This window comes from Epithele typhae, assembly GCF_022376455.1.
Source record: "Epithele typhae strain CBS 203.58 chromosome Unknown BXZ73scaffold_14, whole genome shotgun sequence".
NCBI lineage: Eukaryota > Fungi > Basidiomycota > Agaricomycetes > Polyporales > Epitheliaceae > Epithele > Epithele typhae.
This window is the reverse complement of record NW_025954205.1, coordinates 263338-278591: the sequence shown is the minus strand read 5'-3', so window position 1 is coordinate 278591 and position 15254 is coordinate 263338. Positions and strand designations below refer to the sequence as shown.

General features: G+C 60.1%; 4 protein-coding genes and 1 non-coding gene across 5 annotated transcripts; 3 read left to right on the top strand and 2 right to left on the bottom strand.

Annotated features, from left to right (window-relative positions):
• Nucleotides 1-315: 315 nt before the first annotated feature.
• BXZ73DRAFT_89195 (P-loop containing nucleoside triphosphate hydrolase protein) lies at nucleotides 316-2404 on the top strand (the record flags this gene model as incomplete). Its single annotated transcript, XM_048025198.1, has 7 exons — nucleotides 316-328; nucleotides 486-550; nucleotides 618-942; nucleotides 1005-1243; nucleotides 1301-1499; nucleotides 1558-2014; nucleotides 2080-2404. 7 exons carry the CDS (start codon nucleotides 316-318, stop codon nucleotides 2402-2404), a joined length of 1623 nt encoding a protein of 540 aa, XP_047879455.1.
• A 1910-nt stretch (nucleotides 2405-4314) lies between these two features.
• On the top strand, nucleotides 4315-5635 carry BXZ73DRAFT_99882 (uncharacterized protein; the record flags this gene model as incomplete). Its single annotated transcript, XM_048028147.1, has 2 exons — nucleotides 4315-5208; nucleotides 5261-5635. The coding sequence occupies 2 exons, from the start codon at nucleotides 4315-4317 to the stop codon at nucleotides 5633-5635; spliced, it is 1269 nt and encodes a 422-aa protein (XP_047879454.1).
• Nucleotides 5636-5875: 240 nt separating this feature from the next.
• On the bottom strand, nucleotides 5876-8283 carry BXZ73DRAFT_89194 (GTP binding protein 4; the record flags this gene model as incomplete). Its single annotated transcript, XM_048025197.1, has 7 exons — nucleotides 5876-5929; nucleotides 5980-6078; nucleotides 6129-6563; nucleotides 6619-6791; nucleotides 6846-7878; nucleotides 8010-8132; nucleotides 8188-8283. The coding sequence occupies 7 exons, from the start codon at nucleotides 8281-8283 to the stop codon at nucleotides 5876-5878; spliced, it is 2013 nt and encodes a 670-aa protein (XP_047879453.1).
• A 218-nt stretch (nucleotides 8284-8501) lies between these two features.
• On the top strand, nucleotides 8502-8573 carry BXZ73DRAFT_t75. The gene has a single exon. It is a non-coding gene; the product is annotated as a tRNA-Glu (tRNA).
• A 2119-nt stretch (nucleotides 8574-10692) lies between these two features.
• BXZ73DRAFT_44353 (glycosyl transferase family group 2-domain-containing protein) lies at nucleotides 10693-14206 on the bottom strand (the record flags this gene model as incomplete). The annotated part of the gene is made up of 14 exons (XM_048019323.1): nucleotides 10693-10731; nucleotides 10789-10819; nucleotides 10877-11143; nucleotides 11196-11353; nucleotides 11412-11476; nucleotides 11529-11543; nucleotides 11596-11718; nucleotides 11772-12712; nucleotides 12896-13036; nucleotides 13086-13123; nucleotides 13179-13288; nucleotides 13341-13843; nucleotides 13903-14102; nucleotides 14159-14206. 14 exons carry the CDS (start codon nucleotides 14204-14206, stop codon nucleotides 10693-10695), a joined length of 2679 nt encoding a protein of 892 aa, XP_047879452.1.
• Nucleotides 14207-15254: the final 1048 nt, after the last annotated feature.

Here is a 15254-nt window from a genome sequence, read left to right as displayed (position 1 = left end):
ATGGATGTTCTATATGCCATAACAGGGGTAAGCAGTGAAGACCAAGACTAGAGCCGATGAATGCTCACGGATACCCATAAAATCATACACTCCTCCAATACAAACTGTAGCCAAAGCGCTCACGACTGTTGACGCGATAAAATCGTCAGACATGGGAAAAGGTGGTGGGGGAGGAGGAAAGGCTCCACAAGGCGCATGCGGCGACTCAAGTACTCACACCCGATAAACCCTAACCCCTGTCTTGGGTTCGGAGGAAAAACTCTACACTTAATCTGCGCCGTTCATCCACATCTCCTCTCTTGTCCGTCATCCACCATGGGTCGCAACAGTGCGTGCGCATCCTGGTTACGAAAGGGCGACGTGCTTATATGCTACCAGAATCTCATAAGCTCGATGTACCTACCAGGTCTAGTGAGCTTCCCCTTGCAACAGTTCTAAAAGCTGAGATCACTGATCGTTCCCCGGGTGCGCAGAACTCAAGAAAGACCCTGGCGTGCCTCGCCTCCCTAGTTTGAAGGAGCGTAATGCAGGAAAACGACGCGCACAGCCTGTATGTCTCCTCCTTTGCCCTCGTGCCCCCCGCGCCAACCTCTGTGCCCCCGACTTGCCGTGGGCAGCCTCCTCGCGCCGACCTCGACACCCAAATGGCCTCGGAGCCGACACTATCATCGCTCGCCGCCCAAGCCGCGTCGTATATCATGGATGACGACGCATACACCACCCCCGGAGACCCCTCGTCCTCGAAGGGCGCCCCGAGGTCAAAGGAGCAGCTGCGCCGGCACTACGTTCGCGCCCTGCACAAGGTCATCGACGATGCGGACATCATCGTGCTCGTTCTGGATGCGCGAGATCCGGAGGGCTGCCGAAGCAGGCTCGTGGAGGAGGAAGTGCGTCGGAGAGAAAGCGAGGGCAAGAAGCTGGTGTTTGTGCTGAACAAGATCGGTATGTCCTTCTTTCAGCTCCCCACACGCAACCCGCACAAGCAGCTCAGGGGTGTCTTGCAGACCTTATCCCCAAGGAGAACGCGCAGGCATGGCTGGCGTTTCTCCGGCACGCTACCCCCACACTGCCGTTCAAGTCGGCGAGCAACAATCAACGATCGAACCTCTCCTCCTCGACTGCGCCCGCGCTAATGAGGTTGCTCAAGGCGTACAAGCCTACGGCTCAGAGCATCACGATTGGCATTGTCGGTTACCCCAACGTCGGTAAGAGCAGCCTCATCAATTCGCTCAAGCGTTCGAAGGTGGGTCCATATATGCGCGACTCTCTTTGTCGCCAGGGTCTCATGGATCTCTTGTAGGTGTGCGCCGTTGCTGCGCAGCCCGGCCACACAAAAGAGCTGCAAACTGTGCAACTTGAACGCGGCCTGCGCATCATCGACTCGCCTGGAGTCGTGTTCGACGAAGACGACTTTGACGACGGCAAGAGCAAGCGGAAGGGTAACCTGCTCCTCCGCAACGTCGTCAAGGTCGAAGACATTGAGGACCCCGTCGAAGTTGGTGCGCTCCTTGCCCCCTTTTTCCTCCTAAGTTCGGTCCCTGACTTCCCCTCTCGCAGTGGGAGAGATCCTCGCGCGCACCGACCCCGAGCTGATCAAGAAGCTGTACAAGGTCGAAGACTACACCTCGCCCCTCGAGTTCCTCACCATGGCCGCGCTCGTCTCCGGCCGGCTTGCGAAGGGCGGCGCCCCCGACCTGCTCGCGACTGCCCGGCACGTCCTCAACGACTGGAACCACCAGAAGATCCCGTACTTCTCCCAGCCGCCCGTGCTGCACCCCTCGCTCGTGCCGTCGACCGTGCCCGGCACCGCGGGCGCACAGGTCGCGCCAGGCGCAGAGACCGTCGGGCAGGCGCAGATCGTGACCGAGCTCGCGCCCGCGTTCACGCTCGCAGGCCTCTTCGGCGCCGCGGACGCGGGCGCGTTCGGCGGTGACGGTGCGGACGCGGTGATGGACATGGACGTTGCGGACGCCCCGGAGGGCGAGCCGGCGGAGGAGTCCATGGACGAGGACGGGTGAGTCCCCACCCCCCTCCCTTCCCCGCCCGTGCTGACCCTCGCCTCGTCCGCGTCTCCGCCAGCCGACAGATGGAGTCGGACGACCTCGCGCACCGCGTCCCCCGCAAACGCTCGCGCTCGCCCTCCGTGAGCACGGTCGCGACCCCGACGGCGAGCGAGCGCGACGGCGCGCGGCCGCACGCGCCGAAACGGCTGCGGCGCTCGCGCGACGCGGAGGTGGACGAGACGGCGAAGCGGGGGATGGCGGGCGCGAACCCGCTCGGGCGGCGGGTGCTCAAACGAGAGGCGAAGAAGGCGCGGCAGGCGGCGACTCGCGCGGCGCGTGCGGCGGGACGGAGGATGGAGGTGGATGAAGTCGAGGGGTTGGGGGAGACGTTCATGGGTTGAGCGCAGGCGCCTTTTGTGTGGATGATGTACGATGGAGTAGAATAAGTCTTTCGTCCTTGTCTTCCCCCCACCATCTTCTCCATGTCTGACGATTTTATCGCCTCAACCGTTGTGAGTGCTTTGGCCATTTCATGGGTATCTGTGAGCATTCATCTACTCTAGTCGTGATCTTCACTGCTTACACCTGCTGTGGCATACAGAACATCCATGCACGCAGCACCTCGTCGTTGTGCGTCGGATACTATCGACCCTAGCGAGCGAGAGCCGCTTGTGCAAGAGAGGCAACCGTAGCCTCATCCGCCTATGTAGAATCCTCGATCTTCTTAGCTAGTTGAGCCCGTTGGTACCCTTCGGTGCTGGTGAGTTTGCTATTTTCGTTCTTTATCTCCATCTCCTCAGTTAACCCTCGTTAACCCCCAGGTTTCTCTCATCAAGGATCTTCACACTGTTCATACTAGTCTCGTAGTCATGCTCTCCTGGTGCTTTGCTGATGCAACTGCCTTTCTGCCCTTCTACATTTTTGCTATCCACCCACCTACTTCCGGAATGTCAGCACCTCTTACCAAAGTACGCTCGTCGACAGCGACCCCCCGAACTTGTCCTTCGTCGGCGGCTTCCCCACGTGATGTCCATGCATCTCCACCGTCGGCGGCACCGCCGTTCCCAACGGAGGTTCAGTACGTATCCCTTCTGTCAACCTTTTCCGAAGGCTAACGCTCACGCGCAGGCACTGAACCCCGAAGCCGTGTCATTCCGATTCGGACCTGAGCCTAGAGGCGGCCCTCCGAACACGTTCGCGGAACGGCACGGTCGCCGCATACCTCAACGGTCCCGCTGCGCCCGCATATCCCGCTGGAACATGCAACCACTCAGGGCGCGCGTTCCCAAACATCTCCGCCAACTCGTGCGTCTCTCCTTTCCGGGCGTTGTTTACATTTCCTCATCATATACCTTGCTCGCCTTCGCGCGGACAGCGGACCCATCGTGAGCCTCGGAGTCAGAGACATCAACGGCGCCTCCGCCTTCTCGCCCATCTTCCCCGCGCGGTCAACGACGCGCGCCTCGCGCTCGACAAGAGCCTCGTCGGGTTCATCAACCCCACCGTTCGTCGCTCCCTCCTCGCACGGCCGTGCGTCGCTGATATCGCGTTGGCTGGAGTGGACTTCACATCGGATGGGAAGACGATCTGAGAGTTCTATATTCCTGGAATGATGGCGGCGTGCGACGTCATAATACATGGTCTGCCTCGGGGAGAATACGTGCAATGCCGTTGTACTTAAGCTAGCAGCGGGTTTGCGTGCGCCGGCCCGGGTGGAAACACGTGCTTACGAACAAACGCTTCATATCCGTCAGCGCCACTTAAACCGGCTTGAATTCCGTCCACCTTCAATAGGAGCCTGTCGTCGCTATGAGACATACTCTCGAAGGACTGGGAAACCTGTGAGTCCACAAAGTCTTGGTGTCGTTCCAGTTGCTCAAATGCCGAGATTCTGCAGAGGTCGTCTGAACGCTGACGTCCTCCTCCTCATTCTGAATATCTTCATACAAGGGACGCGCAAACACAAGTTCCGACAGGACGTGCTGTATTTGTGCCAGACATGCAAAAGCCTCAGAGACATGTTTTATCCCATCATTTTCGCCCGTACGAGGGTAGGATGGCGTGGAGCTGGCGAAGATACCATGTGGAATATCCCCAATTCCCTCCGTCCACTGGTCAGGTATGTGTGATCATATCTTTTGAGGTGCATGATCCTGGACCTACAATGTGCAGGTTCCTGAAAGTTCAGTATAATTGCTCACGCGACCAACTTGGAGTTTACAACGCCGTCATCGCCACCGGCCGTAGGAGAAACGAGTGGCTATGTGAGCCAATGGCCCCCCCTCGGTTCTTTCAACTCGTTCTCTTCTCTATGCATCATCTATACGAGATTGCCTTGTTCTTCGAACCGCCTGCGTTCCACCGCCATCCGTGGACGCTCCTCCAGATGGTCGCATCGGCACCCACGCTGCGCAAGCTCTCCGTCTCAGGCCTTCGACTCTCCGGCTCCTTCACCTCCCTCAACGGCATCGCCCCGTTGAAATATCTCGACTACATGGCCCTCAAAACTGATCCCATTGAGAACGCCGCGCCGGATATGCTGGTGCTTTCATCACTTCTCAGGGCGATACACATGACTGTCGAGACACTACTTCTCTCCGCTCCATTCGTCTCCCTGCCGCTCATACAGCACTTGGAATGGCCACGGTTGCACACTTTCACCGTGCGCGGCCAAACGACTCCGTCTCCGCCGGCACCATACGCACGGGTGTTTTCGAACATGTCCTGCCTGCGTCGGCTCTCTCTAGACGTTCTGCTCGACGCCAAGGCCCTCGACATCACCAGCGCTCCGACGAGCCTCGCCCCATTTCCCTGGCCAGAGCTGGAACATCTGTCCCTCCCCGTGCCGTTACCAGAAGACGACCAGATGTACGGACAGCTGCCCCACACCCTCCGTTCACTGGCTGTATTGTGCAACCCGTTGCACATATTTGCCACACACGACTTCTCTTTGCCTCATCCCTACGCAAAGAACCCTTCTCCACCGCTCTCTCCCGTCACAGCATCTCTCCTGCGCCGGTGCGCCGCCTCACCCGGTCTGCGGCTGTCGAAGCTGGAGATCGAATATCGCGCGAGCTCCCACCGGTCCGACGACGTGCTCCCGCTCGTCGCCGCGTTGTTCCCGCATCTCGAGGAGCTGACGATCTACCGGTACCGCCCCTCCCATGGCGACGGCTACAGTGACGAGCTCGCACACGAGACCGCGGTACGCGCCTCCCGCGGCATCGCGAATCTCACTGACGCTCCAGAGTCCACAGGCCGCGGTGATGGAGCCACTCGCGGCGCTCGCGGCGCTGCGCGTCCTGCGCGCCCACCTCGACTTCGACTTCAGACCCGACCCGCTGCAGGTGTTCTCCGAGATCCGCTTCTCCACCACCTGCCGCTGGAACCCGAAGGACAACGTGTTCCGGTATGGGACGATGCGCGACGTCGCGCTCGTGACCGCTCGCCAGCTCGCACCCGCACTCAAGGAGGTCTGGCTGTGGATGCTAGGCGCATACGAGTTCGGGCCGGGGTGGTGGGAGGTGTTCGTGGTGGAGCGAGCGACGGCGGGGGGCGGAGAGGAGGATAAGTATGTGAACGTCCGGCAGGAGAGGGAGGTGGTCAATCCACGACCCTTCACGTTTGGCTGATACACGACGGCTCAGAAATACAACTGTTTGTCGCAACGACGACTACAAATCCTGTGCCACCAGCCGTCAAGCAAGAAAGATTCTGACGATGTGTAGCACTTGACCAATTCCCGCTTGAAGTGGTGCCGCTCGTTTGCCGAAAAATCAAACAGACCGGAGAAGATGAAGTCACGAAGATCGTCACGAAAGCAAATAGTACAACAGGGAAGCCAGCAATACAAGACACACCCAAATGACCCCTCACCGACGGTCCGTCTTGCCCATCTTCCGCTTCCCCGCGAAGAGATGCTTTGGCTGCATGTCCGGTCAGCAGGGTGCCAACAAAGACACGCAAAAACACTCGCCATTTTGGTCTTGATCGCGCGGTCGGCCTCGCCCGCGCGCGCCTGCATGTTGCGCCCTCTCTGCCCGAGGTTGCGCAGCTTGTTGGCTTTTGATGCTTGCTGAGCGCACCGTCAGCCCACAAGCCGACCCGAGCGGACACCGGACGCACCTCCTCGTCGCGCAGGCCTGCGAGCTGCCGATTTGACCGCGGCTGCCTGCGCTTCTCCGCGACCGCCGCGCCTGAGTTCGCCTTCGTCCTCTTGAGCGTCGGCGCTGCCTCCCCGTCGACGTCCATCCACGCGCCCTCGCCGTCCTCGCTGCCGTCCGCGTCCTCGTCGACGTCCATCTCGGCCTCCTCCTCCTCGCGCATCCGCTTGCGCTTCGCGCCTGCGACCTTTGCGAGTATCTCCGCACGCTCCTGGATCCGGCTCGGGTCGAGCCCGGCCTTGGTCATCTCGGACGTGAGCTCGGTGAGGGTGCGGAGGCCGGCGGTGCGCGGAAGAGCGGCGCGGTTCTTCATCGCCATCTTCGTGCTCTGCGAGATGACCTTCTTCTCGCGCGAGTACTTCATCGCGGCCGCATCGCGCTCGTCGTCCGAGTCGAACTGCGTGTAGTGTTGGCGCTGGGGGGCGGTTCAAGAGGAGAAGGAAGGGACGCACCATGTCCGACTCGTCGTCGTAGAACCCGTCCGCCGCGAGCTTCTCCTCCTCCCGCTCGAGCGCGTCCAGCTTCTCGAGGATGTCGGGGTCGATGAAGTCGGCGACGTTCTTGCCGTCGAAGATCTCCGGCATGACGTCGTTCTTCCACGCCTCGTCCTCCAGCAAGTAGTTCTCTGCGGACAGACGTCGGCACAAAACGCAGAGGCGCGGGGGGGGGGAGCACTCACTCTTCATGTTGATGTTGTACACGCCCGCACCGCCCTCCTCCAGCTCGATGTCGCGCTCCAGTCTCCTGCGGTTCGGGTCTTCCTTGTCGTACGCCTTCCGGTCCTTGATCGCGTCAGGGATGAACGGCGCGCGCACGACATCGTCGCGGGCCTTGGGCTGCGCGACGTGCAAGCGGTTGAGGATGCTATCGACCTTGTTGCCCTTGAGCTTCGCGTCGACCCGGTGCTCGAGGAGCGCGTCGCACGCGGCCGTCTTCAGCGTCGTGACGCCGTCGTCGGTGTAGCACGAGACCTGGACGTGGCGCATGCCTTCCGCGTTGATGATCTCGTCGACGAGCGCGCGCCGCTCGGGCGCGAGGTCGTCGAGGCGGGCGACGTCGATCTTGTTGATGACGAGCACGGTGGGCTTGTTCGCGAAGAGGGGCTTGATGGCGTGGAAGAGCTGACACTGCGCCTCGACCGAGTACCCGCACTGCTCGGAGAGGTCCATGAAGTAGAGCACGCACGCCTTGAGGTGCGCGAGCGCGGTGATGCTCTGCATCTCGATGTTGTTCATCTCCTCGAGCGGGTGGTCGAGGATGCCGGGGGTGTCGATGACCTGCCAGCGCATGTAGCGGTAGTCGAGGTGGCCGACGAAGAGCGACTTGGTGGTGAAGGCGTACGGCTGGACGTCGACGTCCGCGCGGGTGACCTTGTTGAGGAAGGACGACTTGCCGACGTTCGGGTAGCCGCAGATGAGGAGGGTGCGCGCGGTGGGGTCGATCGCGGGGAGACGGGAGATGTGTTTGCGGACCTCTTCGAGGAACTCGAGGGCCTCGTTCTGGCGCCTCATGATGGTGGCCATGCGACCGAGCGCGGCGCGCTTGAGCTGCTTGCATCGGTAGAGACTGTCGCCGAACTTGAGGAGGCGGACATAGTCCTTAGCGACGTGGTCAATGAGGTGCCGGGCAGTGCGGAGTTGACCGAGTGCAAGCTTGTAGTGGTTCTTGTCGTACAAGACGTTGAGGAGAGAGGAGAGGAAGGGGTGTAGATCCTGAGGAGGCGCAGAAAGTCAGGACCGCACCTCGCGTCGCCGAAGTCTCTCTCAGCTCTCTTGCGCCCACCACCCATCTCACACGACTGATCCAAAACGCATATATACGCATATAAAAGCCGAGCACGTACATCAATGATAGGGAACTCTTCCAGAATGGATCCAAGCTTCTCGTCGAACGAATCCTGAGTGAACTTCACTTTGCGCATATAAAAGTTGCGGATCCGGCTGATCTTAAAATTTTTATGGATGACCTTTGTAGCACGTATGTCAGGGATGTTTCATAGATGCATGCAGAGTACAACTTGCTGTTGGAGTCTTCCGCTGTGTTTTCGAAAGGACGATGTCGAGGAAGTCCGATGCTTTGGGCACCGGCGCAATCGCCTTTAAGCCACTGGTAGACATCTTGAGTAGAGTAAGGAATGAATGCGGTGGATGTGTTTTTGAAGGGCCGAGCCCTGGGTGAAAGGAGGAGTGAGAGAAGGCAATAGGCTGCTTGAGCGATTTCGCCGTCCCAGCAAGCGCCCATTCCGTATCCGAAATTTTGGATGACATAATACATGACCATGGCGGCGGGCGCTACAACTAGTGATCTATACTTTACTCAGGTGCAACTTGCTACGTCCGATATGGTGTAGTGGCTAACATTATCGCCTCTCACGCGATAGCCCGGGGTTCGATTCCCCGTGTCGGAAGCGTGTACTTTCACTCTTTTTTTATCTCGCCCGAGTCTACATCGAGATTCACCGGTGAACTACATACTTATTCGAGTCAAAAATGTGAGCGATCAACAACACAATATATCATTGTACGGTATACAATTCGGCGCTCTGCTGAGGTCTGCCATACATAAATCAGCCGAACATGAAGGCTCGCGGCTTGACGACCTCCCTCTCCTGCCGGACGTTCGCATACCACTCATTCCCATCTCCACCCTCCGCCGCCGCTCGCTCCACCACGAACGCCTCCAACCACCCCGGCCCGAGTCCGTATGCACCCGGCATCCACAACCAAACCTCCTCCAACGTCTGCGCGAGCTGGTGGGCGGTGACGAGCGCGACGTCGCGCATGGTCCCGTATCGGCACACGTTGTCCTTCGGGTTCCAGTGAAAGGTGATCAGGCGGGGCCCGAACACCCGCAGCGGGTCGGGTGTGAAGGCGAAGTTGAGGTGGGCGCGTAGAACTCGCAACTGTTAGAAGTCGGCGGTTCGGACAAGGTCGGACGAGGGGGTAAAGGCAATCGATACGACGCGGTTGGTCCCTATGGGCACCGGGAGGCGAGTACAGACGGACGCGGGGGAGAACGAGGTGGTGGGGAAGGGCAAACGCGTGAGGCGAGTGCGGGACGAGGGACGGCGGCTATCTACGCGATAACTAAGCGCTGGTACCATACGACCGAGCTTGCTATGTATGCGGGCAGATTCCAACAGCAACGACGCGGGCGCCGCGAGCGGCGGCATTACCGCGGCCTGCGGAGCGTCAGTGAGATTCGTAATGCCGTGGCGGGAGGAGCGTACCGCGGTCTCGTGTGCGAGCTCGTCCTCGGGGCGAGCGATGTCGTACGGGCGGTACCGGTAGAACGTCAGTTCCTCCAGATGCGGGAACGAGGCGACGACGAGCGGGAGCACGTCGTCGGACCGGGGGGAGCTCGCGCAGAACTCGAACTCGAGCCTCGTGAGCCGCAGACCGGGGGAGGCGGCACATTTGCGGAGAAGGGATGCAGGTGATCAGGGATATCCCACACATTGTCCTTATCCCGGTCGCCGCCTTCACGCCATCCTACTCTTGCTCGGGAGAAGACGAGAGGATAGCAGATATCCCTGAAGTCCCTGCATGACAGACACAAAGGAAGGATGTCCTTTCTGAAATGCTCGTATCCGCGCGGGTGCTGTATGAATGTGCCCAGGATGAGGAGGAGAATGTCGTGATTGAGCCGACATGTGCGAGAGAGTCGTATTGACTTGAGCTGTCGAAAGAAGTCGCCGCACGTTCCTCTGGACTCATTGTCTCCCCAAGTCTGCCGGCGTGCCGCCATGAGCGAGGATGAAGGAGAGCCCCGTGCGACGTGCCCGGTGCTGGCCTTATACACGAAGTCTTATCAAGCAAGTCACCAGCGCAATGTAGGCGCTTGATAATAATCTAATCATTGAGCGCCTGGTGCTCAGCGCCCGCATTCACAACCCGCCCACCACATGTGCGATGCACATTACGCGTCCATCGTTTCCTTTCAGACGGCTCGGTAGACAGGCTCAGGGAAAGAGGACGCGCCAAGGTTCCCAACTTCACATGCTTGGGAGCAAGTACGAGCACAAGGGCGCCGAACGAAACGGCCGCGATGCAACCATAACCCAAGTTGCCACGTTTCAAATACGGAAGAACACACTCTCGGGTCGGCAATGTTTTGACGCAAGTCAGTCTAATATCGTTGGTAGTACACGAGCATTAGAATAGTATGCATGTGTGAGAGTGTGTATACAGAGTCCGATAAAAACCTGGGAAAAACCCATCCAAAAGAGGGAACACATGCAAACGGTTGAAGCCAGCACGTCCGAGAGTCCGTTTCCCGGCGCGCAGTAGTATGTAGGTGCGAGTACGATAAATCCCCGAAAGCCCAAGTCTATGACGTGAATACTAGAAGGGAGAATGCTGTGTAGCTATGCGAGTATGAGGCCACGGTAGGCAAAGTCCGTGGGTAGAGGAACCGGGGGCGGAAAACGAGAGGACGGCGTACACAGTCGTTCAAGTCCAATGGGTCGGGTGGAGACGCTTCGGGGAGAAGGCGCCAGTACAACCGAAAGAGTCCGCCAGCACAATTTAATAAGAGAAAATCATGAACCACGGATTGAGAACGATCTGCCAAACGGGGTCAGCAGGCCGCCGCGCGATTCGCAGGAGCAGAGCGGGACGTACCGGATACGCGATATGGCAGCCGGCGACGATACTGGCGAGGGATCCGGGTCAGCGCACGGCTGAGAAGAGGAGCGCGCGGGGGACTTACGCGAGGGGCACGATCACGGCCCAATCGAAGCTGAAGATGCGCCAGCCGACGGGGACGAGGTCCGTGGTGAGGATGATCATGACGATGCAAATGGCGAAGCTGAGGACGAAGGAGATCCAGAACCGCTTGAGGATCTTCGGCACCTCCAGCCAGAAGTTGGACCGTTCCACTTCCTTCTTCGTCGCGCCCCAGGTGATGTTGTACGAGAAGAGGTGGGCGAGGAGGGCTTGGGAGAGGTGGATGCTCAGGCCGCCGAAGAAGAAGAAGCTGACGACGCGGACGTTAGATCACGTATTTCCAACAAGAATGGAAAGCGCACAAGAATGGGACCCAGGTGAGGTTCTCGACGAGCGACGCGAGGATGTTGCGCTGGCCCAGGCGGTATTCGAGGAGGGTGAAGCCGATATTACCGGCGCCCGGGAAAACGACGGTGCACGCCAGCCAGATCTCGAAACTGTGCTCGTAGTAGCCGTCCACCTGGCGAAACGAAGGTCAGTCGAAAACTAAGGCAGTAGGACAAATGCGAATTCCTTACCGGGAGGTCCCACCCGAGGAGGAAGTAGTTGACGACGGAGAGTAGCGCAGACGCCGAGAGACCGTCTGAAGTATACTGTCAGCAAATACCCGAGGAGAAAAAGAGCGAAATACACACAGTACGAGAACATGTCTGTGCTCGAAGGTCAGCTAGGGTTAATGCAACACCGTAAAAGGGCACTCACAGGCCATCATGCTGATCTTGTAGTGCATCGGAGCCCCAGACCAGAGGAACGTGCGAAGCTGCTTAGTGATCGGGCCCTTGCGCCACCATTCGATGAGCGGGTGGAAGATGAGCTCGTTGCAACCTGCAACCCGTGTCAGCGAAAAACGATACACGACGTCGCGGAGAGGTGCTCACCATACGAATATTTTTGCCATCTGTTGAGCTCATCGTCGCACGTCAGAGACACGCCCTCCTTGAAGCCGCCGTCAGAGTACGTCGCCCAACGAATCATGTAGCCCGAGAGCTGCAAGCGGAGCGCCATGTCGAAGTCTTCGGACACGTTCGCCTCGGACCAGATCTTCTTCTTCCCGTCCGCCTCGTCGATGAACGCCGCGTCCTGGAGCGCGCTCCACCGGAGGAAGGCGTTGTGCCCAACGAACGGCGCGACCTCGCCGTTCGCGCAGCCCATGGAGATGCACTTGTTGATCCGGCGCGTGAAGTGCGCGATGCCGTTCTCGAAATAGTGGTGCGCGACCTGCATCACGTCCGACTCGTGCTGGATGATCGCGACGTCCGGGCACTCCGCGAGCTCGCGCGCGGCGTCGCGCAGGCAGTCTTCGGGGACGATCGTGTCCGAGTCGACGATGAGGATGACCTCGCCCACGCGGAGCGAGCGCCCGTTCGCGGCCCACGGCCGCCAGCGCCCGTCGCTCTCCGCGGCGACCTCCTCGATCGCGAGCGCGAGCGCGCGGTCCTCGAGGCTCTCTTCGGGACCGTGAGCAGAGGCGGCGTCCTGGGAGTCGCGGTCGGCACGCGGGGGCGTCGGGAGGCCGCCCGCAGCTTGAAGCGCCTCGAGCGACGCGAGGTGCTTTTCGAGCCTGAGGGAGAGGTCGAGGCCGAAGTTCATGTTCGACGCCTTCTTGAAGCGACCGGCACGCTTATACCCGTCGGGGGCGCCGCTGTGCGCCGGGCGCGCGACCCAGCCGATGTTGTGGTCTGCGTAGAAGGCGATGCGCGCCTGGCGTTCCTCTTCGGAGAGAAGCTGCATGCCGTCCTCGTTGATGAAGATGGAGGAGGTGCCGCCCTGGCGCGCATAGGTCTGCATGGCCTTCTTGAGCGAGTACACCGAGGGCGCGCTGAGAGAGCGAAAGGTCAGCGTCGAGCGCGAGGAGGATGGGCGGCAGAAAATGGAAGAAGCGCGGGCTCGTGCCTATCGGACGGGCGCTCAGGGGGATGGGTGCCCTGATTGCCTTACGCGGGGCCTTCATTGCCGTCATGCGACGGTTTCTCGAAGGGGTGGGAGAGGCGAAGGTACTCACATAGTCTCAGTTAGGCTTTCCTTGTACACGGGCATCTGGATGGTTATGTGGGGCAGATTGGTGTCGACGGCCTTGTTCGGCGCGGGCTTGATGGCGGAGTAGTACTTCGAGTTCTGGTGGTAATGCGCAACCGGGCCAATGCTGATAAATAGTCAGTAACAATGTGCGGCGGGAGAATGCAGAGACGTACCAGAAGGACACCGTGCTGATGATCTGACAACAGAAGAACTGACATCGGAAGTGAGCGGGCCGCTCAACGGGGTCGAAAGCGCGAGCGGCTCACCAGCGACACGCAGAAGAGGAACGGCGTGGTAGCAAGGAGACCCCACCGAGTCCACGAGCCGTCCAGCAACGACTCCTGCAGCAAGACAGAGATACCGGTCGCGATGAAGACTGTAGTACAGCATCAGCCAACTGCAACACTGAGCGCCGCGGAATAACTCACAGAAAGACAAAGCGACCCCCAGACCGTTGTAGAAGGGCGCGAAGAGCTTCACGGGGCGCGGCGACGGGCCCTCCGCAGTCTTCTCGATGTCGTCCTTGTCGGTGACGAAGTACGCAAGCCCCCAAAAGCGCGTCTTCTTGGGCTTCTGCGCGCGCGAAGTGGCAGCCTCCGCGGCGGCCGCGGCCTCCTTCGTCTCCGTCGCCTGGGACGGCTTCTCGTTGAGCGCGACGTCCGACGCGCCAGACGAGTCCTCCATGTCGCCGACGGAGATCATCGAGACGTTGGCGGAGCGGCGATTCCAGACGAGCTTGATCAGCTTGTCCTCGAAGTCGCGGCAGGTGGGGATGATGGAGTCGAGCTGGTAGGACCAGACGACGAGCACGCGCTCGTCGCGGATGAACGCGCCGCACTGCTCCTTGTCGGCGCCCGAGAGGTGGTACATGGAGTCGACGACCTGGATCCGCGTGTTGTCGTCGACGTGGATCGCGTCCGCGTCGGGCCGTCTGCAAGCGACGACGGAATCAGTGAAGGTTATCGAGATAGGAATGAGAGGATCACGAACACAGTGGCGAGTGCAGCATGGATGGCTGCGCTCCGGATCTTGACGGCGACCACAGGGTTAATGGAACGGACCGCGGCCTCGAAGGGCTCGAGGTGGGGGTTCTCGTACGGGAAGACACGGAAGAGACCGTTGTCGACTCGGAGGCAGACGCCGGCGTGGATGTTCTCCTCCGAGGGCTTGAACCAGGCATCTCCTTGGGTCTGGGGAGAGATGCGCGTGAGAAAGAGACGACCTCAGCGAGCACGGCCGAACATACCTGTCTAAAGATGTGGTGCAGCAAGGCGTCGTACGCATCGTAATCCATGGCTGGGGAAGGAAGAAGGAGAGAACCGGAATAAGGACAGGACAGAGAAAGAGAATCCGCGCGCAAAGAGTGGGGAGGCTCGTCGCAGCCAACCTGCGGAGTTGTCGCAGAAGCGTCTGGATACATATACAGCGCGCGCGTTGTTCATCGAAGGAAGAACGGCCGCAGGCATCGCCCGCCTGGAACGGGACAAATCCGCTGTCGACAAGTCCGGAACGTGAGTCAGGGAAGCACGCCCGGCAGGCAGGGCGTGTTATCGCGGCGCGACGGTGGCAGGATGGCAGGGCCGTCGCGCGTCCTGTAGGCCTATCGAGAGCGCGCGGCCGATCCAGGCGGCTATGTTTGAGGCGTCCAATTCCGGGCGGGCTCGGCGCAGGTGCGTTGCCGCGCGCGCCGGGCGTGTGGTTCGGGGCGGCTTCGGCGAGGAGAGTGCGGCGGTGGGGGCTGCGCGCAGGCCGATATACCGCCGCGGACCCTCGATGGCCAAACGGGCCCCCCGGCGAAGATGGGCACTGTGCAGGGTGGGATTGCGTCGCATTCCCGCTGTCGCGCGGAGGCAGGTGCGGATTGGGCGCACCAAAGGCCATCCTCGGGGCGTTCCTGTTGCCGATGCATCGTCCTCGGCAAGGCGACTGGCGGACGTTGGACGGTGTGGACCGTCAAGTGATCGATGGGCGTTGTGGTCGCACTGTTGAACTCGTACAGCCAAGAGACCACGATTTTAATCAAACGCCTTTTGTGAGCGTGCAAAATAGTAAATCTGTTTGCCCCTCAACTCACAGGCTATGCGCAATTGTCGCCGCGTTGAATAGAGAGCCTCGCCTGTAGCTTGGCCCCGGGCTAGAGCTTGGGAGTCCGTTCGGTCGGGCCTGATGCGCATCTTAGAAGCCAGATGTGAATGGGCCTTCAGCGTTTCTTCGTTCGAACGTTTGTTGGTCTTCACAGGCCAAAGCGCGAGAACACGGCACGGCGAGTCGCCGTTGAAGGCAACACAAGGCGGCCACGTGTCATGGCGAGGCGCACGAATATTTATTGGCGCCCGAAATCA